Source organism: Phalacrocorax carbo, unplaced genomic scaffold, assembly GCF_963921805.1.
Source record: "Phalacrocorax carbo unplaced genomic scaffold, bPhaCar2.1 SCAFFOLD_281, whole genome shotgun sequence".
In the NCBI taxonomy this organism is placed as follows: Eukaryota; Metazoa; Chordata; class Aves; order Suliformes; family Phalacrocoracidae; genus Phalacrocorax; species Phalacrocorax carbo.
Genome location: NW_026990527.1, coordinates 1 through 22,763, shown reverse-complemented (window position 1 = coordinate 22,763; position 22,763 = coordinate 1). Strand labels below are relative to the sequence as shown.

Genomic DNA, 22,763 nt, shown 5'->3' with positions numbered 1-22,763 from the left:
AGCCCAGCACAGCCCCAGCACAGCCCGGCACAGCCCGGCACAGCCCCGGCACAGCCCCGGCACAGCCCGGCACAGCCCCGGCACAGCCCCGGCACAGCCCGGCACAGCCCCAGCACAGCCCAGCACAGCCCCAGCACAGCCCAGCACAGCCCCAGCACAGCCCGGCACAGCCCGGCACAGCCCCGGCACAGCCCGGCACAGCCCCAGCACAGCCCCAGCACAGCCCCGGCACAGCCCAGCACAGCCCCAGCACAGCCCCAGCACAGCCCCGGCACAGCCCCGGCACAGCCCGGCACAGCCCCAGCACAGCCCCAGCACAGCCCCGGCACAGCCCGGCACAGCCCCAGCACAGCCCCAGCACAGCCCAGCACAGCCCCGGCACAGCCCCGGCACAGCCCCGGCACAGCCCCGGCACAGCCCGGCACAGCCCCAGCACAGCCCCAGCACAGCCCCGGCACAGCCCGGCACAGCCCCGCACAGCCCCGGCACAGCCCCGGCACAGCCCCGGCACAGCCCCGGCACAGCCCGGCACAGCCCCGGCACAGCCCGGCACAGCCCGGCACAGCCCCGGCACAGCCCCGGCACAGCCCCGGCACAGCCCCGGCACAGCCCGGCACAGCCCCGGCACAGCCCGGCACAGCCCAGCACAGCCCGGCACAGCCCCGGCACAGCCCGGCACAGCCCCGGCACAGCCCGGCACAGCCCCGGCACAGCCCGGCACAGCCCGGCACAGCCCCGGCACAGCCCCAGCACAGCCCCAGCACAGCCCAGCACAGCCCCAGCACAGCCCCAGCACAGCCCCGGCACAGCCCCGGCACAGCCCGGCACAGCCCCAGCACAGCCCCAGCACAGCCCCGGCACAGCCCGGCACAGCCCCAGCACAGCCCCAGCACAGCCCAGCACAGCCCCAGCACAGCCCCGGCACAGCCCCGGCACAGCCCCAGCACAGCCCGGCACAGCCCCAGCACAGCCCCGGCACAGCCCGGCACAGCCCCGGCACAGCCCCGGCACAGCCCCGGCACCGCCCGGCACAGCCCCGGCACAGCCCCGGCACAGCCCCGGCACAGCCCCGGCACAGCCCAGCACAGCCCCGCACAGCCCCGGCACAGCCCCGGCACAGCCCCGGCACAGCCCGGCACAGCCCCAGCACAGCCCAGCACAGCCCAGCACAGCCCCGGCACAGCCCCAGCACAGCCCGGCACAGCCCGGCACAGCCCCAGCACAGCCCAGCACAGCCCAGCACAGCCCCGGCACAGCCCAGCACAGCCCCGGCACAGCCCGGCACAGCCCAGCACAGCCCGGCACAGCCCCGGCACAGCCCGGCACAGCCCCGGCACAGCCCGGCACAGCCCGGCACAGCCCCAGCACAGCCCCGGCACAGCCCGGCACAGCCCCGGTACAGCCCGGCACAGCCCCAGCACAGCCCCGGCACAGCCCCGGCACAGCCCCGGCACAGCCCGGCACAGCCCCGGCACAGCCCAGCACAGCCCAGCACAGCCCCGGCACAGCCCCAGCACAGCCCGGCACAGCCCGGCACAGCCCCAGCACAGCCCAGCACAGCCCAGCACAGCCCCGGCACAGCCCAGCACAGCCCCGGCACAGCCCGGCACAGCCCAGCACAGCCCGGCACAGCCCCGGCACAGCCCGGCACAGCCCCGGCACAGCCCGGCACAGCCCCGGCACAGCCCAGCACAGCCCGGCACAGCCCCGGCACAGCCCAGCACAGCCCCGGCACAGCCCGGCACAGCCCAGCACAGCCCGGCACAGCCCCGGCACAGCCCGGCACAGCCCCGGCACAGCCCGGCACAGCCCCGGCACAGCCCAGCACAGCCCGGCACAGCCCCGGCACAGCCCCAGCACAGCCCCGGCACAGCCCGGCACAGCCCCGGCACAGCCCGGCACAGCCCCGGCACAGCCCAGCACAGCCCGGCACAGCCCCAGCACAGCCCCAGCACAGCCCGGCACAGCCCCGGCACAGCCCCGGCACAGCCCCGGCACAGCCCAGCACAGCCCCGGCACAGCCCGGCACAGCCCCGGCACAGCCCCAGCACAGCCCGGCACAGCCCGGCACAGCCCCGGCACAGCCCCGGCACAGCCGGGCACAGCCCCAGCACAGCCCGGCACAGCCCCAGCACAGCCCAGCACAGCCCGGCACAGCCCGGCACAGCCCCAGCACAGCCCCAGCACAGCCCCAGCACAGCCCCGGCACAGCCCAGCACAGCCCCGGCACAGCCCAGCACAGCCCGGCACAGCCCGGCACAGCCCGGCACAGCCCCAGCACAGCCCCAGCACAGCCCCAGCACAGCCCCGGCACAGCCCAGCACAGCCCAAGCACAGCCCGGCACAGCCCAGCACAGCCCCGGCACAGCCCCAGCACAGCCCAGCACAGCCCAAGCACAGCCCGCACAGCCCAGCACAGCCCCGGCACAGCCCCAGCACAGCCCAGCACAGCCCAGCACAGCCCCGGCACAGCCCCGGCACAGCCCCAGCACAGCCCCGGCACAGCCCAGCACAGCCCGCACAGCCCGGCACAGCCCCAGCACAGCCCCAGCACAGCCCCAGCACAGCCCCCGGCACAGCCCAGCACAGCCCAGCACAGCCCCAGCACAGCCCCGGCACAGCCCCGGCACAGCCCCGGCACAGCCCGGCACAGCCCCGGCACAGCCCGGCACAGCCCGGCACAGCCCCAGCACAGCCCCAGCACAGCCCCAGCACAGCCCCGGCACAGCCCAGCACAGCCCAGCACAGCCCCAGCACAGCCCCGGCACAGCCCAGCACAGCCCAAGCACAGCCCGGCACAGCCCAGCACAGCCCCGGCACAGCCCCAGCACAGCCCAGCACAGCCCAAGCACAGCCCCGGCACAGCCCAGCACAGCCCCGGCACAGCCCCAGCACAGCCCAGCACAGCCCAGCACAGCCCCGGCACAGCCCCGGCACAGCCCAGCACAGCCCGGCACAGCCCAGCACAGCCCGGCACAGCCCGGCACAGCCCCAGCACAGCCCCAGCACAGCCCCAGCACAGCCCCGGCACAGCCCAGCACAGCCCAGCACAGCCCCGGCACAGCCCCGGCACAGCCCCGGCACAGCCCCGGCACAGCCCGGCACAGCCCCGGCACAGCCCGGCACAGCCCGGCACAGCCCCAGCACAGCCCCAGCACAGCCCCAGCACAGCCCCGGCACAGCCCAGCACAGCCCAGCACAGCCCCAGCACAGCCCCGGCACAGCCCCAGCACAGCCCCGGCACAGCCCGGCACAGCCCCGGCACAGCCCGGCACAGCCCCGGCACAGCCCCAGCACAGCCCCGGCACAGCCCCGCACAGCCCCAGCACAGCCCGGCACAGCCCCGGCACAGCCCCAGCACAGCCCGGCACAGCCCGGCACAGCCCCGGCACAGCCCGGCACAGCCCCGCACAGCCCCAGCACAGCCCGGCACAGCCCCGGCACAGCCCCAGCACAGCCCAAGCACAGCCCCAGCACAGCCCCAGCACAGCCCCGGCACAGCCCCGCACAGCCCCAGCACAGCCCGGCACAGCCCCGGCACAGCCCCAGCACAGCCCGGCACAGCCCGGCACAGCCCCGGCACAGCCCGGCACAGCCCAGCACAGCCCCAGCACAGCCCGGCACAGCCCGGCACAGCCCCGGCACAGCCCCGGCACAGCCCGGCACAGCCCCGGCACAGCCCGGCACAGCCCCGGCACAGCCCCGGCACAGCCCGGCACAGCCCCGGCACAGCCCGGCACAGCCCGGCACAGCCCCGGCACAGCCCGGCACAGCCCCGGCACAGCCCGGCACAGCCCAGCACAGCCCGGCACAGCCCCGGCACAGCCCGGCACAGCCCCGGCACAGCCCGGCACAGCCCGGCACAGCCCGGCACAGCCCCGGCACAGCCCCGGCACAGCCCCGGCACAGCCCAGCACAGCCCAGCACAGCCCCGGCACAGCCCCGGCACAGCCCCGGCACAGCCCCGGCACAGCCCGGCACAGCCCCGGCACAGCCCGGCACAGCCCGGCACAGCCCGGCACAGCCCCGGCACAGCCCGGCACAGCCCGGCACAGCCCGGCACAGCCCCGGCACAGCCCGGCACAGCCCGGCACAGCCCGGCACAGCCCCGGCACAGCCCGGCACAGCCCAGCACAGCCCCGGCACAGCCCGGCACAGCCCGGCACAGCCCCGGCACAGCCCCGGCACAGCCCCGGCACAGCCCCGGCACAGCCCGGCACAGCCCCGGCACAGCCCGGCACAGCCCGGCACAGCCCGGCACAGCCCCGGCACAGCCCGGCACAGCCCAGCACAGCCCCAGCACAGCCCGGCACAGCCCGGCACAGCCCCGGCACAGCCCCAGCACAGCCCCAGCACAGCCCGGCACAGCCCCGGCACAGCCCCAGCACAGCCCGGCACAGCCCGGCACAGCCCCGGCACAGCCCAGCACAGCCCCGGCACAGCCCCGGCACAGCCCGGCACAGCCCCGGCACAGCCCCGGCACAGCCCCGGCACCGCCCGGCACAGCCCCGGCACAGCCCCGGCACAGCCCCGGCACAGCCCCGGCACAGCCCAGCACAGCCCCGCACAGCCCCGGCACAGCCCGGCACAGCCCCGGCACAGCCCGGCACAGCCCCGGCACAGCCCGGCACAGCCCGGCACAGCCCCGGCACAGCCCCAGCACAGCCCGGCACAGCCCGGCACAGCCCCAGCACAGCCCGGCACAGCCCAGCACAGCCCCGGCACAGCCCCGGCACAGCCCGGCACAGCCCAGCACAGCCCGGCACAGCCCCGGCACAGCCCGGCACAGCCCCGGCACAGCCCGGCACAGCCCCGGCACAGCCCGGCACAGCCCGGCACAGCCCCGGCACAGCCCCAGCACAGCCCCGGCACAGCCCGGCACAGCCCCGGCACAGCCCGGCACAGCCCCGGCACAGCCCAGCACAGCCCGGCACAGCCCCAGCACAGCCCCAGCACAGCCCGGCACAGCCCCGGCACAGCCCCGGCACAGCCCCGGCACAGCCCAGCACAGCCCCGGCACAGCCCGGCACAGCCCCGGCACAGCCCCGGCACAGCCCGGCACAGCCCGGCACAGCCCCGGCACAGCCCCGGCACAGCCGGGCACAGCCCCGGCACAGCCCAGCACAGCCCCGGCACAGCCCCGGCACAGCCCGGCACAGCCCGGCACAGCCCCAGCACAGCCCCAGCACAGCCCCAGCACAGCCCCGGCACAGCCCAGCACAGCCCCGGCACAGCCCAGCACAGCCCGGCACAGCCCGGCACAGCCCGGCACAGCCCCAGCACAGCCCCGGCACAGCCCCAGCACAGCCCCGGCACAGCCCAGCACAGCCCAAGCACAGCCCGGCACAGCCCAGCACAGCCCCGGCACAGCCCCAGCACAGCCCAGCACAGCCCAGCACAGCCCAGCACAGCCCAGCACAGCCCCGGCACAGCCCCAGCACAGCCCAGCACAGCCCAGCACAGCCCCGGCACAGCCCCGGCACAGCCCAGCACAGCCCCGGCACAGCCCAGCACAGCCCGGCACAGCCCGGCACAGCCCCAGCACAGCCCCAGCACAGCCCCAGCACAGCCCCGGCACAGCCCAGCACAGCCCAGCACAGCCCCAGCACAGCCCCGGCACAGCCCCGGCACAGCCCCGGCACAGCCCGGCACAGCCCCGGCACAGCCCGGCACAGCCCGGCACAGCCCGGCACAGCCCCGGCACAGCCCGGCACAGCCCGGCACAGCCCCGGCACAGCCCCGCACAGCCCCGGCACAGCCCGGCACAGCCCCGGCACAGCCCCGGCACAGCCCGGCACAGCCCGGCACAGCCCCGGCACAGCCCGGCACAGCCCAGCACAGCCCGGCACAGCCCCGGCACAGCCCCGGCACAGCCCCGGCACAGCCCGGCACAGCCCCGGCACAGCCCGGCACAGCCCGGCACAGCCCCGGCACAGCCCGGCACAGCCCGGCACAGCCCCAGCACAGCCCGGCACAGCCCGGCACAGCCCCGGCACAGCCCAGCACAGCCCGGCACAGCCCGGCACAGCCCCGGCACAGCCCGGCACAGCCCCGGCACAGCCCGGCACAGCCCCGGCACAGCCCCGCACAGCCCCGGCACAGCCCCGGCACAGCCCGGCACAGCCCCGCACAGCCCGGCACAGCCCCGCACAGCCCCGGCACAGCCCGGCACAGCCCCGGCACAGCCCCGGCACAGCCCCGGCACAGCCCCGCACAGCCCCGGCACAGCCCCGGCACAGCCCGGCACAGCCCCGCACAGCCCGGCACAGCCCCGCACAGCCCCGGCACAGCCCGGCACAGCCCCGGCACAGCCCCGGCACAGCCCCGGCACAGCCCCAGCACAGCCCGGCACAGCCCGGCACAGCCCCGGCACAGCCCCGGCACAGCCCGGCACAGCCCGGCACAGCCCCGGCACAGCCCGGCACAGCCCCGGCACAGCCCCGGCACAGCCCCGGCACAGCCCGGCACAGCCCCGGCACAGCCCCGGCACAGCCCGGCACAGCCCGGCACAGCCCCGGCACAGCCCCGGCACAGCCCCTGCACAGCCCGGCACAGCCCCGGCACAGCCCCGGCACAGCCCCGGCACAGCCCGGCACAGCCCCGGCACAGCCCCGGCACAGCCCCGGCACAGCCCGGCACAGCCCGGCACAGCCCCGGCACAGCCCGGCACAGCCCCGGCACAGCCCCGGCACAGCCCGGCACAGCCCGGCACAGCCCCGGCACAGCCCGGCACAGCCCGGCACAGCCCCGGCACAGCCCGGCACAGCCCCGGCACAGCCCCGGCACAGCCCGGCACAGCCCCGGCACAGCCTGGCACAGCCCGGCACAGCCCCGGCACAGCCCGGCACAGCCCGGCACAGCCCCGGCACAGCCCAGCACAGCCCCGGCACAGCCCCGGCACAGCCCGGCACAGCCCGGCACAGCCCGGCACAGCCCCAGCACAGCCCCAGCACAGCCCGGCACAGCCCGGCACAGCCCCGGCACAGCCCCAGCACAGCCCCGGCACAGCCCCAGCACAGCCCGGCACAGCCCCAGCACAGCCCGGCACAGCCCCGGCACAGCCCAGCACAGCCCCAGCACAGCCCCAGCACAGCCCGGCACAGCCCCAGCACAGCCCGGCACAGCCCCGGCACAGCCCCGGCACAGCCCAGCACAGCCCCAGCACAGCCCCAGCACAGCCCCGGCACAGCCCAGCACAGCCCAGCACAGCCCCAGCACAGCCCCAGCACAGCCCGGCACAGCCCCAGCACAGCCCGGCACAGCCCCAGCACAGCCCGGCACAGCCCCGGCACAGCCCAGCACAGCCCGGCACAGCCCCAGCACAGCCCAGCACAGCCCCAGCACAGCCCCAGCACAGCCCGGCACAGCCCCAGCACAGCCCGGCACAGCCCCAGCACAGCCCCAGCACAGCCCGGCACAGCCCCAGCACAGCCCAGCACAGCCCCAGCACAGCCCCAGCACAGCCCGGCACAGCCCCAGCACAGCCCGGCACAGCCCACTATAACCCAGTATAACCCAGTATAATGCAGCACAGCCCAGTATAAGCCAGCATAGCCCAGCTCAGCCCAGTATAACCCAGCATAACCCAGTATAACCCAGTATAACCCAGTATAACCCAGTAGAACCCACTATAACCCACTATAACCCACTATAACCCAGCACAGCCCACTATAACCCAGCACAGCCCAGCCCAGGCCGGTGCAGCCCCGCCCCCAGCCCCGCCCTAGCCCCGCCCCCCTTCACTTTGGGGCGAAAACCTCACATTTCGGGCCCGAGAAGTTCCCTCTCGCAGCGACGTGGCGGGCGGCAGCCAATGGGCGCGCGGCGCGAGCGCCCCCGCGTGGGCTCCGCGGCCTCTGATTGGTCGGGAGGGGCCTGGGGGGCGGGGCCGGGCGCGCGGGGGCAGCGGGACCCCCCGGGTCGGGCCGGGCCGGGCGAGGTGAGAAAATGGCGGCGGGGGGGGGGGGGGGGTTTGGGGGGTCCTGGGGGGTTTGGGGGGGATTTGGGGGTCCCTGGAGGGGATTTGGGGGGTCCTGGGGGTGTCCGGAGGGGTCCTGAGGGGGTTTTGGGGGGATTTTGGGGGTCCTGGGGAGGATTTGGGGGGTCCTGGGGGGGTTTTGGGGGCCTCAGGGTGGTTTTGGGGGGTCCCGAGGGGTGTTTTGGGGCGTTTTGGGGTGTGGGGGCCGTTTGGAGGCGTTTTGGGTTGAATTTGGGGCGTTTTGGGGCCTTTGGAGGGATTCGGGGCATTTTGTGACGGCTCTGCTCAGTTTTAGGGCACTTTGGGGCTGTTTTGGGTCAGTTTTGGGGTGTTTCGGGGCACTTTGGAGCCGTTTTGTGCCATTTTGGGTCAGTTTAGGGCTGTTTTGGGCCATTACAGTTCAGTTTTGGGGCATTTTAGGCCACTTTGCACCCATTTTTTTGTCATTTTGGGGTGTCTTGGGTCAGTTTTGGGGCATTTAGGAGCTGATTTGGGCCATTTAAGGTCAGTTTTAGGGTGTTTGGGCAGTTTTGAGTCAGTTTTGGGGCACTTTGGGCCTGTTTTGGGCCGTTTCTGGTTGTTTTTGGGGCACCTTGGGACAATTTTGGGCCATTTCGTGTGGTTTTGGGGTGTTCGGGCCCATTTCTGGTCTGTTTTGTGGCATTTTGGGTCAGTTTTGGGGCATTTTCCGGTACTTTAGACCCATTTTTGGCCAGTTTTAGGTCGGTTTGGGGCCATTTATCGTCACTTTTGGGGTGTTTAGGGCCATTTTGAGTCACTTTGGGCCCATTTCGGGCCATTTTGTGTGGGTTTGGGGACATTTTTGGCCGTTTCAGGTCAATTTGGGGGCATTTTTGGGCCATTTCTGGTCAGTTTGGGGGCATTTTGGGTCAAATTTTAGGGCATTTTGTGGCACTTCGGACTATTATGGCTCAGTTTTGGTGCATTTTTGGGTACTTTGGACCCAGTTTGGGTCAGTTTTGGGTCAATTTGGGGGCTGATTTGGGTGGTTTAGGGTAATTTTTCGGGCGTTTTGGTCCATTTTGGGTTGGTTTTGGGGCATTTCTGGTCAGATTTGGGACCTTTCTGTTCAGTTTTGGGGCATTTTAGGGTACTTTGGACCCAGTTTGGGTCGGTTTTGGGGCATTCAGGGGCTGATTTGGGTGATTTAGGGTCATTTTTGGGGCGTTTTGGTCCATTTTGGGTTTGTTTTGGGCCATTTCTGGTTGATTTTGGGCCCTTTCTGGTCAGATTTGGGCCATTTGGTGGCACTTTGGACTATTATGGTTCGGTTTTGAGGCATTTGGGGACTGATTTGGCCCATTTTGGGTTGTTTTTGGGGCATTTCAGGTCAGTTTTGAGATATTTCTGGCCCATTTTGGGCCACTTCTGGTGGGTTTTGGGGCATTTGGTGACACTTTGGACTATTATGGTTCAGTTTTCGTGTGTTTTAAGGTAATTTTGACCTAGTTTGTGTTGGTTTTGGGGCATTTGGGGGCTGATTTGGGTGCTTTAGGGTCATTTTTGGGGCATTTTGGTCCATTTTGGGTTGGTTTTGGGCCATTTCTGGTCAGTTTTGGGGCATTTGGTGGCACTTTGGACTATTACGGTTCAGTTTTGGGGCATCTGGGAACTGATTTGGGTCATTTAAGGTCAGATTTGGGGCATTTTGGTCCATTTTGGCTTGGTTTTGGGCCATTTCTGGTCGGTTTTGAGATGTTTCTGGCCCGTTTTGGGCCATTTATGGTCACTTATGTTTGGTTTTGGGGCATTTGGTGACACTTTGGATTATTATGGTTCAGTTTTGGGGCATTTTAAGGGTGCTTTGGACCCAGTTTGTGTTGGTTTTGGGGCATTTATGGTTGGATTTGGATCCTTTCTGTTCAGTTTTGGGGCATTTTAGGGTACTTTGGACCCAGTTTGGGTCGGTTTTGGGGCATTTGGGGGCTGATTTGGGTGCTTTAGGGTCATTTTTGGGGCATTTTGGTCCATTTTGGCTTGGTTTTGGGCCATTTCTGGTCGGTTTTGAGATGTTTCTGGCCCGTTTTGGGCCATTTATGGTCACTTATGTTTGGTTTTGGGGCATTTGGTGACACTTTGGATTATTATGGTTCAGTTTTGGGGCATTTTAAGGGTACTTTGGACCCAGTTTGTGTTGGTTTTGGGGCATTTATGGTCGGATTTGGGACCTTTCTGTTCAGTTTTGGGGCATTTTAGGGTACTTTGGACCCAATTTGGGTCGGTTTTGGGGCATTTGGGGGCTGATTTGGGTGATTTAGGGTCATTTTTTTGGCATTTGGGGGCATTTTGGGTTGGTTTTGGGGCATTTCTGGTCAGTTTTGAGGTGTCCCTGGCCCGTTTCGGGCCATTCCTGGTCATTTTTGGGGCGTCTGTGCTCAATTTCGGGGCAGTTTGGTCCGCTCACCCCCTCTGTGTCCCCCCCCCAGGATGCTGCGGGGGGGGTGGCTGTGGCTGGCGGCGCTGTGGGTGGCGGGGGGCTCCCCCCACCCTGAGCAGGGGCTGCGTCGGGATTTGGGGGGGGTCACCCACGACCACGCCAACGGCTTCGCCTACGACCACGAGGCCTTTCTGGGGCCGGAGGAAGCCCAGGCCTTCGACCAGCTCTCGCCGGAGGAGAGCCAGCGCCGCCTCGGGTACGCGGGGGCCCGGCTCGGGGGGCTCGGGGGGGGCCGGGACCCCCCCACTATCCCCTGGCTCACGTGTCCAGGGGCATCGGGGGGGACTCAGGGGTCTGGGGGAGGACCTGGGGGTCTGGGGGGCTCAGGGGGGGCCCAGGACCCCCCAGTATCCCCTGGCCCATGTGTCCAGGGGCATCGGGGAGGACTCGGGTGTCTGGGGGGGGGACCTGGGGGTCTGGGGGGGCTCAGGGGGGGCTCAGGACCCCCCACTATCCCCTGGCCCACGTGTCCAGGGGCATCGGGGGGGACTCGGGGGTCTGGGGGGGGGACCTGGGGGTCTGGGGGGCTCAGGGGGGGCTCAGGACCCCCCAGTATGCCCTGACCCAGCACCCAGGTGTCCAGGGGTATCGGGGGGGGGGACACGCAGGGGTCTGGGGGGACCAGGGCCCCTCAATACCTGGGGACCCAGAGGGGAGTACCAGGGGGTCACTGGGGGCTTTGGGGGGGGGTTGGGGGAGCCCCGAGGGGGGTTGGTGGAGCCCCAGGGGGTGTCGGGGTGCCCCGGGGGGGGTTGGGGGAGCCCCGGGGGGGGTTGGTGGAGCCCCAGGGGGTGTCGGGGTGCCCCGGGGGGGGGTGGGGTTGGGGGAGCCCCGGGGGGGGTCGGGGGAGCCCCAGGGGGTGTCGGGGCGCCCCGGGGGGGGGGGGTTGGGGGGAGCCCCGGGGGGGGTGTCGGGGCGCCCCGGGGGGGGTCGGGGGAGCCCCGGGGGGGGGTCGGGGGCGCCCCGGGGGGGGGGTCGGGGAGCCCCCGGGGGGGGTGTCGGGCGGCCCCGGGGGGGGTCGGGGGAGCCCCGGGGGGGGTCGGGGGAGCCCCGGGGGTGTCGGGTGCCCCGGGGGGGGGTTGGGGGAGCCCCGGGGGGGGTGTCGGGGCGCCCCGGGGGGGGTCGGGGGAGCCCCGGGGGGGGTCGGGGCGCCCCGGGGGGGGGTCGGGGAGCCCCGGGGGGGTGTCGGGGCGCCCCGGGGGGGGTCGGGGGAGCCCCGGGGGGGGTCGGGGAGCCCCGGGGGGGGGTCGGGGGAGCCCCGGGGGGTGTCGGGGTGCCCCGGGGGGGGGTTGGGGGAGCCCCGGGGGGGGTTGTCGGGGCGCCCCGGGGGGGGTCGGGGGGAGCCCCGGGGGGGGGTCGGGGGAGCCCCGGGGGGTGTCGGGGCGCCCCGGGGGGGGGGTCGGGGAGCCCCGGGGGGTTGTCGGGGGAGCCCCGGGGGGTGTCGGGGCGCCCCGGGGGGTGTCGGGGGAGCCCCGGGGGTTGTCGGGGAGCCCCGGGGGGGGGTCGGGGGAGCCCCGGGGGTGTCGGGGGAGCTCCGGGGGGGTGTCGGGGGAGCCCCGGGGGTGTCGGGGTGCCCCGGGGGGGGTCGGGGGTGCCCCGGGGGGGGTCGGGGAGCCCCGGGGGGGGGTCGGGGGAGCCCCGGGGGGGGTCGGGGAGCCCCGGGGGGGGGGTCGGGGGAGCCCCGGGGGGGGTCGGGGGAGCCCCGGGGGTGTCGGGGGAGCTCCGGGGGGGGTGTCGGGGGAGCCCCGGGGGGGGGGTCGGGGAGCCCCGGGGGGGGTCGGGGGAGCTCCGGGGGGGTGTCGGGGAGCCCCGGGGGGGGGGTCGGGGAGCCCCGGGGGGGGTCGGGGGAGCCCCGAGGGGGGTCGGGGTGCCCCGGGGGGGGTCGGGGAGCCCCGGGGGGGTCGGGGGAGCCCCGGGGGTGTCGGGGCGCCCTGACCCCCCCCCCGCAGGCTGCTGGTGGGGCGGATGGACGGCGACGGGGACGGCGCGGTGTCGGCGGCGGAGCTGCGGGGCTGGGTGCAGCGCACGCAGCGGCGGGCGAGGGCCGAGAGCCTGCGCCGGGGCTGGCAGCGCTACGACGGCGACGGCGACGGCGTCGTCACCTGGGCCGAGTACCGGCAGGCGGCCTTCGGACCCCCCGGTGCGGGCAGGGGGTCGCCCGGGCCCGGGCGGGGGGCTGGGGGTCTCCCGGGCACCTGGGTCCCCTTAGAGGGGTTTCTGGGGGTCTCCTGGGCACCTTGGGGGGGTTTGGGAGGGGTCTCCCGGGCACCTGGGTCCGCTTTAGAGGGGTTTATGGGGGTCTCCTGGGCACCTTGGGGGGGTTTGGGGGGTCTCCTGGGTACCTGGGGGGGGTTTGGGGGGGTCTCCCGGGCACCTTGGGGGGGGTTTGGGGGGGTCTCCCGGGCACCTGGGTCCACTTAGAGGGGTTTATGGGGGTCTCCTGGGCACCTTGAGGGGGGTTGGGGGGGTCTCCCAGGCACCTGGGTCCGCTTAGAGGGGTTTATGGGGGTCTCCTGGGCACCTTGAGGGGGGTTGGGGGGGTCTCCCGGGCACCTGGGTCCCCTTAGAGGGGTTTATGGGGGTCTCCTGGGCACCTTGGGGGGGTTTGGGGGTCTCCTGGGCACCTGGGGGGGGTTTGGGAGGGGTCTCCCGGGCACCTGGGTCCCCTTAGAGGATGGGGGTCTGCTGGGCACCTTGGGGGGGGGTTTGGGGGTCTCTTGGGCACCTGGGGGGGGTTTATTGGGGTCTCCCGGGCACTTTGGGGGGGTTTATGGGGGTCTCCTGGAACCCTTGGGGGGTGGGGCTTGTGGGGGGGGTCTCCCAGCCACCTGGGTCTCCTTGGGGGAGTTTTGGGGGTCTCTGGGACCCCTGGCTCCCCTCGGAGGGGGGATTTCGGGGCTCTCGGGACCCCCTGGCTCCCTCGGGGGGGGGATTTCGGGGCTCTCGGCACCCCTGGCTCCCCTCGGGGGGGGGATTTCGGGGCTCTCGGCACCCCTGGCTCCCCTCGGGGGGGGGGTTTCGGGGCTCTCGGGACCCCTGGCTCCCCTCGGGGGGGGGGGGTTTCAGGGCTCTCGGGACCCCTGGCTCCCCTCGGGGGGGGATTTTGGGCTCTCGGGACCCCTGGCTCCCCTCGGGGGGGGATTTCGGGGCTCTCGGGACCCCTGGCTCCCCTCGGGGGGGGTTTCGGGGCCCCCCTGACGCCCCCCTCCCCAGAGGGCGAGCCCGGGGGGGCGCCACTCCCCGACCCCCACCGGCGGCTGCTGGCGCGGGACGAGCGGCGGTTCCGGGCGGCCGATGGCGACGGCGACGGCGGCGCCGACCGCGAGGAGTTCGACGCCTTCCTCCACCCCGAGGACTTCGAGCACATGCGGCCCGTCGTGCTCATGGTGGGGGGGTCGGGGGGGGGTCGGGGAGGGGGGCTGGGGGTCCCCCGGGGGGGCGGGGCTCATTGCCCTCCCCCCCCCCCCCATTTCCCAGGAGACGATGGAGGACATGGACAAGGACGGGGACGGCTTCATCCAGGAGGACGAGTACATCGGTGAGTGGGGGGGTCCCTTGTGGGGGGGGGTCTGGGGGTGCCCGAGACCTGGGTCCTCTTTTTGGGGGGGGTCTGGGGGTGCCTGGGGCCTGGGTCCCCTTTTTGGGGGGGGTCTGGGGGTGCCCGAGACCTGGGTCCTCTTTTTGGGGGGGGGTCTGGGGGTGCCTGGGTCCCCCTTTTTGGGGGGTCTGGGGGTGCCTGGGTCCCTGAGCACACCCCCCCCCCATCTGGGGGTCCCAAGCACCCCCATATCAGGGTCCCTGAGCCCCCCCACTCCGGGGTCCCCAAGCACCCCAATAGTGGGGCCCAGCCCCCGCCCGTTTTGGGGGGGTCCCTGACCCCCCCCGCCCCCCGCAGCGGACCTGTACGGGGGGGCCCCGGGCGCCCCCGGAGCCCGAGTGGGTGCTGGCGGAGCGGGCGCAGTTCCGGGGGTCCGGGACCGCGACGGCGACGGGCGCCTGGACCCCGCCGAGGTGGGGCACTGGCTGCGCCCCCCCAGCCCCGACTGGGCGGGGGTCGAGGCCACCCACCTGCTGCACCACTCGGACCGCGAGACCAGGTGCGGGGGGGGGCGGGGGGGGGGGGGCGGGAGCCAGCGCCCAGGGGTCCCGGGGAGGCGGGGGGGGGAGTGGGTGAGCTGGCACCCCGGGGGGTCCTTTATCGGGTGGGGGATGGGGAAGTCCCTTTGGGGGGGGTGGGGGGAGGGGACACGGCACCCTGGGGCGGGGGGGGGCGTGGGGGGGAGGTCCCTTGGGGAGACCCAGGGGTCCCTTTATGGAGGGGGGAGGGGGAGGAGGGTGTGGGTCCCATGGGGAATTGGGGAGGGGAGCACCCAGCGGTCCCCTTTGGGGGGGGGGGGGGGGAGTTTGGGTCCCGTGGGGAATCTGGGGGGCGGGGGGGGGTGGTGCTGGGGGGGTGTGTGCGATGGGGGGCACGATGGGGGGGTGCTGGGGGGGTACGATGGGGGGGGGTGTGTGTGCGATGGGGTATGCTGGGGGGGTGTGTGTGTGCGATGGGGGGGTGTGTGTGTGCGATGGGGGGCGCGATGGGGGGGTGCGATGGGGGTGAGCCCCCCCCCGACCCACCGCCCCCCCAGGACGGGCAGCTGACCCACGCCGAGATCCTGGGCAACTGGCGCATGTTCGTGGGCAGTCGCGCCACCAACTACGGGCAGGACCTGGAGCGCCCCCACGACGAGCTGTGACCCCCCCGCGGGGACCCCAGACCCACAGCGGGACCCCCCCACCCCCGGGGGGACCCCAGACCCACAGCGGGACCCCCCCCACACACACACCCCCCCGCCGGGGAGCCCACAACAACGCAGGACTCCGCACCCCCGGGGAGCCCCCAGACCCACAGCAGGACCCTCCCCCCCCCCAAGACCCACAGGCTCCCCCCATTCCCCCCCACGACCTCCTGGGCCCCCGGGGAGCCCCAGACCCACAGCAGGAACCCCCCCCCCCGGGAGATCTCCCCCCCCCCCGGACACCTGGGGGAACCTCCCAGATGCCTGGGGGACACTTGGGGACCCCCGGGACACTTTGGGGTCCCTCCCCATGGTGGGGGGCACCAAGGACATTTGGGGGGTGGGAAGGACACCCCCCCCCCCCAATCTGTGCAGGGAATAAAGATCTGGGGGTTCCCCCCCCCGCCAAAAAAACCTGTCCCAGCATTGGTGGGAGCCCCCCCCTCCCCCCCTCGGGTGGCACCAAAGACCCCCCCTTCCCCCACCCCCAGGAATTGGGGACCCCCCCCCCCCTTTGTGGGGCACCAAGGACACCCCAAGTGATATCAGGGACCCCCCCCCCAGAAAATGGGGACCCCCCAGTGACATCGGGGACACCCCCCCCACAGGGGGGCCCCCAGGGAAGCTGGGGACCCCCAAAAGACATTAGAGGCCCCCCCCTCACCCCTCCCAGGGACATCGGGCACCCCCCACCCTTCCCCCCCACATTGGGGACCCCCAGCGTCCCCAGGACCCCCCCCCCCCCCGCGTTTGGGGACCCCCCGACAAGGGCCCGGGCGCCCCATTTCGGCTGCTTTATTCCCCATATAAAAACATAACTTACGAAAGGGGGGGGGGGAAGGGGGGGGGACACACACGACACGGGACCCCCCCCCCCCTCGCGGCCCCCCCCCGAACCGGGACCCCCCTCCCCAAACCCACCGTGGGGGGAGGGGAGGCATAACAGGGGGGACACCCCCCCCCCTTCCCGCGGAGGGGGAGGGGCTGAGAAGGTCCATGGGGGGGGGGGGGGGCGGGGGGCTTTGGGGACCCCCCCCCCCCAAAACACACAGGGCCACCCCCCCACATACAGAGTGGGGGAGGGGGATTTGGGGACCCCAGGGACAAGTGGGGACCCCCTGATTGGGGGGGGAAGGGGCTGTGACAGGGGGACCCCCCAGTGGCGGTGGGGGGGGCCAGAAACCACGTGGGGCCCCCCCCAAATAGGGGGGGGGGTTTGGGGGACACCCCCCCCAATAGCAACTGGGAGAGGGAGGGGGCTCGGGGACCCCCCCCAGTGACAAGGGGGGGGCTCGGTGCCCCCCCAAAGAGCTCCAGGACCCCCCAATAGTGGGGGGGGGTGATTTGGGGGGCCCCCCCTAGACTTGAAAAGGGGGGGGGGTGTGGGGGGGGTGGGTTTCAAGCCCTCCCGGGGACAGGGGGACCCCCCTGCTCCCCGCAGCCCCCTCACCGCGGGGGGGGCGGGGGGTGCCCTGGTTTGGTTTGGGGGGGGGGGTCCCGTTTTGGGGGTCCCCCCGGCGCGGGGGGGCCGGGCCCCCCTAGCGCATGCGGTAGTCGGTGGAGCAGGAGAGCTCGCAGAGCTGCCCCCTTGAAGTCCAGGTCGATGGTGAAGTCGAGGTCACGCTGTTTGGGGGGGGGATTGGGGGGTCAGGGGGTACCCCCAAAATATAGGGGGGTCGGCCCGGGGCACCCCCCAGCCCCCCAAAGCCAGAGGGATCCCCCCCAGGGCCCCCCCGAGCCTCTCCCCTAAGCACAGGGAAGCACCTGAGCCCCCAAGGAACTGCCCCCCTCGGTGTCCCCCAAACCTCCAGGGACCCCCCCAAAACCCCAAGGGGACCCCCCAAACCTGAAGGGACCCCCCCCAAAACCCCAAAAGGGACCCCCCCAAACCTCCAGGGACCCCCCCCAAAACCCCAAAGGGACCCCCCCAAACCCTAAAGGGGTTCCCTGAACCTACAGCGACCCCCCCCAAGGGACCCCAAGACCTACAGGGACCCCCCAAACACTGAAGAGACCCCCCCACAGGAGACCCCCCCCCAAAACTGAAGGGACTCCCCAACACCCAAAGGGACACCCAAAACCCCAAAGGGACCCCCCCCCCCAAAATTCCAGGGACCCCCAAACCTACAGGGACCCCCCCAAAACCAAAGACCTCCCCCAAACATCCCCAAGGTCCCCCCCAGAGCCCTCGGAGACCCCTGAGACCCCCAGGGACCCCCCTGAGACCTCCTCGGGCACCCCAACACCCCCAAGGCCCCCCCCCCAGATCCCCTGGAGACCCCCAGGGCCCCCCCAAGACCCCCCGGGCTCATGTTCTTGGCGTTGGCCATCGCGGTGATCACGAAGGTCACCAAAGGCTGGGGCCTCCCCATGTCCTGCCCCTGTCCCCAGTGTCCCCCAAGGCCCCCCCAGACCCCCCAAGGCCCCCCCCGAGACCCCCCAAGGCCCCCCCCGAGACCCCCCCGGGGCTCACGTTGTTCTTGGCGTTGGGCTTCATGGTGATGGTGCCGAAGATCTCCTCGCCCGTCTTGACGGTGAGATAATCCTCCATGTAGAAAACCGTCTGCTTCCAGTGCGTGTAGGGGGACTCGGGGCCTGCGGGGGGGGGGACCCCGCTCAGGGACACCCCGACACGGCGGGGGGACCCCAACGGTCACGGGGACCCCCCCAGGAACCCCCCAAGGGTCACAGGGACCCCCCCTGGGCTCAGGGATGCCCCAACATGGTGGGGGGACCCCAATGGTCACGGGGACCCCCCCCGGGACACCCCTAATGGTCATGGGGACCCCCCCGGGGTCAGGGACCCCCCTGGGACACCCCTAATGGTCATGGGGACCCCCCCGGGGTCAGGGACCCCCCAAAAACGGCAGGGAGACCCCCCAAGGGTCAGGGGGACCCCCCCCAGGAGAACCCTGGAGTCAGGGACCCCCACAAGGTAAGGGGATGCCCCCAAAGGCTCACGGGCCCCCCCAGGTCAGGGACACCCTGAAGCGGTCGGGGGCCCCCAGCTGAGGGGCTCAGGGACCCCCCAGGGCCCCCCAAACCCAGAGGGCTGCACAGCCCCCCCCCCCAACATGGCAGCACTAGCCCCGCCCACTGAGGCCCCACCCCATCACAGGCCCCACCCCCGTTCCATGGGGCAAGCCCCCTTGGACAAGCTCCACCCCCTTGCCCTTGGCTCCGCCCCGGTCATGGGTGGAGACGCCCTTGTGACAGCAAAGGAACCTGATAGGGCCTGGCCACTGGCCCGCCCCCGGATGACTCCACCCCTGGAGGCCACACCCCCGCCTTTGGCTCCACCCCCTGGAGAAGCCACCAATGAATGCACTCAGGGCAGCACAGGGCATGCCACTGGCCCCACCCCCTCAGAGGCCAGCCCTGCCCACTCAGGTAGGCCACACCCCCATCCCCGTGGGGCTGGCCCCCGCCCCCGGCTAGGCCACACCCCCTTCCTTTGATCCGCCCCCTGGAGAAGCCACTAGGGCAGAGCAGTGGAGGCACCCGATAGGGCCCTGCAGCTGGCTCCGCCTCCCTAAGGGGATAGCTCCACCCCCTCAGGGAGGCCACACCCCCACCCCAGGCGCTTGGCCCCGCCCACCCTGAGACCACACCCCTTCCCTTGGCTCCGCCCCCTGGGAAGGCCACACCCCTCCCCTTGGCCCCGCCTCCTCCGAGAAGCCACCAGAGCCCTGAGCACAGCAGCCGCCCCCCCCCCCGGGCCTGGGGGCTGGCCCCGCCCCCCCAGGGCCTGGCCCCGCCCCGCCGGGCCCCGCCCGGCCCCGCCCGCTCACTGGTGGAGAAGCCGGTGCGCTTGTGGCAGCGGGTGAACTCGATGTTGAAGTAGGCGACGAGCGCGTGGACGTAGTCGTTGCGCTTCACCTGGAGGCAGAAGGGGGCCGTGAAGGTCAGCTCCTCCACCTTCACCGTGTAGATGTCCACCTCCTGCGGGCACGGGGGCGTCAGGGGCCGCTCCCCACCTCGGGGGGGCTGCCCCCCACCTCTGGGGGGCCGCTCCCCACCTCCGGGGGGGGGGCAGACCCCCAAAACTGCATCCCCAGAGGAGGGAGACCCTCCTCCAAAGCCACCTCCTGCGGGCACGGGGGCGTCAGGGGCCGCTCCCCACCTCGGGGGGGCTGCCCCCCACCTCGGGGGGGCCGCTCCCCACCTCCGGGGGGGGGGCAGACCCCCAAAACTGCATCCCCAGAGGAGGGAGACCCTCCTCCAAAGCCACCTCCTGCGGGCACGGGGGCGTCAGGGGCCGCTCCCCACCTCGGGGGGGCTGCCCCCCACCTCGGGGGGGCCGCTCCCCACCTCCGGGGGGGCAGACCCCCAAAACTGCATCCCCAGAGGAGGGAGACCCTCCTCCAAAGCCACCTCCTGCGGGCACGGGGGCGTCAGGGGCCGCTCCCCACCTCGGGGGGGCTGCCCCCCACCTCTGGGGGGCCGCTCCCCACCTCCGGGGGGGGGGCAGACCCCCAAAACTGCATCCCCAGAGGAGGGAGACCCTCCTCCAAAGCCACCTCCTGCGGGCACGGGGGCGTCAGGGGCCGCTCCCCACCTCGGGGGGCTGCCCCCCACCTCGGGGGGGCCGCTCCCCACCTCCGGGGGGGCAGACCCCCAAAACTGCATCCCCAGAGGAGGGAGACCCTCCTCCAAAGCCACCTCCTGCGGGCACGGGGGCGTCAGGGGCCGCTCCCCACCTCGGGGGGGCTGCCCCCCACCTCTGGGGGGCCGCTCCCCACCTCGGGGGGGGCCAGACCCCCAAAACTGCATCCCCAGAGGAGGGAGACCCTCCTCCAAAGCCACCTCCTGCGGGCACGGGGGCGTCAGGGGCCGCTCCCCACCTCTGGGGGGGCTACACCCCAATTCCGGGGGGGCACACCCCAATTCCGGGGGGGCTACACCCCAATTCCGGGGGGGGCTACACCCCAATTCCGGGGGGGCCACACCCCAGAAAAGCTTCCTGGGGGCGGGGGGAAACCTCCAAAGCCACCCCAGTTCCAGTGGGGCCGAACCCCCAAAACAGCTTCCTGGGGGGGGATGAGAACCTCCAAGCCCCCTCCTGGGGCGGGGGGGGGGGGCACTAGGGGGTCCCCAAATCTCCCACAGAGACACCCCCCCCCCAACTCCCTTCCTAGGGCCAAGGGGGTCCCCAAGGACCCCCCCCAAACCCACATGCCCCAGCGAGGGGAACCACAGGGACCCCTAAAACCCACTTTAAGGATAACAAAGAGCCAAAGGAACCGCTGGGACCCCCCCAAAATGGGTCTGGGGGAGGCCATGACCCCCCCCAAAGGTGCTGGGGGGGGTCCCCAAAAGTTCCGGGGGGGTCCCCAAGATCCCCCCAAACCCACCTCCCCCAGTGAGGGGAACCACAGGGACCCCCAAACCCTGCTCTGGGGACAACAAAGAGCCGAAGCAGCCCCTAGGACCCCCCTAAAATGGGTCTGGGGGAGGCCGTGACCCCCCCCAAAGGTGCCGGGGGGGTCCCCAGAAGTTGCAGGGGGGCCCCAGGACCCCCCCAAAACCCACCTTGATGAGGCAGGCGTTGGTAACGAGCTGCTTGGGGTCCACCACGTCGACGAGGGGCTCCTTGATGGCCACGTCCTTGATGCAGGACATGTCGAAGCCGTAGACGTTCTCCCACCCTGGGAACGTTGGGGGGGTTTTTTTGGGGGGGTCCCACACGATTTGGGGACCCCCAGCCCCCAAAAAGCCCCCCCCCCCTCCAAAAACTCACAGTGGATCTTGTAGTCCTTGTACTGCCGGTCCTCGATGGCCGTCACGTAGAGCGTCGCCCGGTCGGGGAAGATGAGGCCGTCAGGGGTCTGGGGGGGACACACGGACGTTGGGGGGGGTCTGGGGGGTCCCCACAATCTGGCTGGGGGGGGCTGAGGGTGCTCTGAGGGGTTTGGGGTGGGGGTTTGGGGTGGGGGACCTCCCCCCGCCCCCGCTTCAGCAGCTGCTGAGAGTGGGTGCGGATGAAGGGGATGGACGTGGAGATTTGGGGGTGCAACGGGGGGGCTATGAGGGGGTTTTGGGGGGTCATGTAGGGGGTGTGGGGGTTTGGGGGGGTTCCAGGGCCCCCCCAGGCGTCTGTGCATGGGGAAGGAGGTGGGTTTGCAGAGGCTGTGGCGGGCTGGGGGGCACGAGGGGGGGTTTGGGGTGCCATGGGGGGGGTCCGGGGGGGTGTGAGGGGTTTTGGGGGGTCCCGGGGGGTTGTGAGGGGGTTTTGGGGAGCCATGAGGGGCTGGGGGGGGTTTTGGGGGGGTTCCCAGGGCCCCCCCAGGCATCTGTGCATGGGGAAGGAGGTGGGTTTGCAGAGGCTGTGGCGGGCTGGGGGGCACGAGGGGGGGTTTGGGGGGCCATGGGGGGGTCCCGGGGGGTTTGGGGGGGTCCCGGGGGCGCCCCCAGCCCCACCAGCCACTTGTCGCGGGCGTAGATGACGGTGTTGAGCATGGACTCGTAGAAGAGGCAGTAGCCCATCCACTCGCTGATGATGATGTCGACCTTCTCCACCGGCAGCTCCACCTCCTCCACCTTCCCCTTGATGATGGACACCACTGCGGGGGGGGAGGGGGGTCACGGGGGTCCCCGGGGGGTCCCCGAGGGGGGGGCGGGGCTGGGGGGGGTCGGGGGGGTCCCCGGGGGGGGTCGGAACGGGGCTGGGGGGGGGTCACTGGGGTCCCCGGGGGGCGGAACGGGGCTGGGGGGGGGGTCGGGGGGGTCCCCGGGGGGGGGGGAGGAACAGGGCTGGGAGGGGGTCACTGGGGTCCCCGGGGGGCGGGAACGGGGCTGGGGGGGGTCGGGGGGGTCCCCGGGGGGGGAAGGGGGGGTCGGGGGGGGTCCCCAAAGGGGAGACGGGGCTTGGGGGGTGTCAGGGGGGGTCCCCGAGGGGGGGGGGACAGGGCTGGGGGGGGTCAGGGGGGTCACTGGGGTCCCCCAAAGGGGAGACAGGGCTGAGGGTGTCAGGGGGGTCCCCGAGGGGGGGGGGACAGGGCTTGGGGGGGTCAGGGGGGTCCCCAAAGGGGGGGTCACTGGGGTCCCCAAAGGGGAGACGGGGCTGAGGGTGTCAGGGGGGTCCCCGAGGGGGGGGACGGGGCTCTTATGGGACCCAGGGGTGCACTGAGGAGGCACGTGGGGGGCAGTTGGGGGGCGCAGGTATAGTGGGGGGCAGTTAAGGGGTCCCCGGGGGGGGGGAGGGGGGCACTTGGGGGTCCCCGGGGGGGGGGGAGGGGGGTCCCTCACCGTGGTCCAGCTTATTGGCCTTGACGATCTTGACAGCGTAGTCGGAGATGCTGGAGCACTCGATCTGCGGGCGGGGGGTGAGCGGGGACCCCCACCCCCCCGGGAGCCCCCCCCACCCCCCAGTGGGACCCCCCCGGACACCCCTGGGAGACCCACAAAGCCCCCTGACACCCCCTAAACCCCCCCAGATGCCCCACTGGGAGCCCCCAACCCACCCCGAGACCCCCACAAAGCCCACTGGGAGCCCCAAACCCTGCCCCAGGAGCCCCACAAAACCCACTGGGACCCCCCAAAC

At 72.4% G+C, this 22,763-nt stretch overlaps 2 protein-coding genes across 2 annotated transcripts; one reads left to right on the top strand and one right to left on the bottom strand.

Annotated features, from left to right (window-relative positions):
* Positions 1-7,812: 7,812 nt before the first annotated feature.
* Positions 7,813-15,249, top strand: LOC135311415 (reticulocalbin-3-like). The gene is given in 9 exon segments (XM_064440551.1): positions 7,813-7,939; positions 10,426-10,632; positions 12,386-12,576; positions 13,650-13,822; positions 13,914-13,974; positions 14,332-14,360; positions 14,362-14,398; positions 14,401-14,527; positions 15,067-15,249. Coding segments are annotated over 8 exon segments (936 nt in total). The 5' UTR covers positions 7,813-7,939; position 10,426; the 3' UTR covers positions 15,179-15,249.
* A 1,433-nt stretch (positions 15,250-16,682) lies between these two features.
* On the bottom strand, positions 16,683-22,611 carry LOC135311416 (protein arginine N-methyltransferase 1-like; the record flags this gene model as incomplete). Its single annotated transcript, XM_064440552.1, is given in 8 exon segments — positions 16,683-16,806; positions 16,808-16,843; positions 17,694-17,815; positions 19,012-19,162; positions 20,753-20,868; positions 20,961-21,048; positions 21,641-21,783; positions 22,469-22,611. Coding segments are annotated over 8 exon segments (847 nt in total), but the record flags the coding sequence as incomplete, so codon positions are not given.
* Positions 22,612-22,763: the final 152 nt, after the last annotated feature.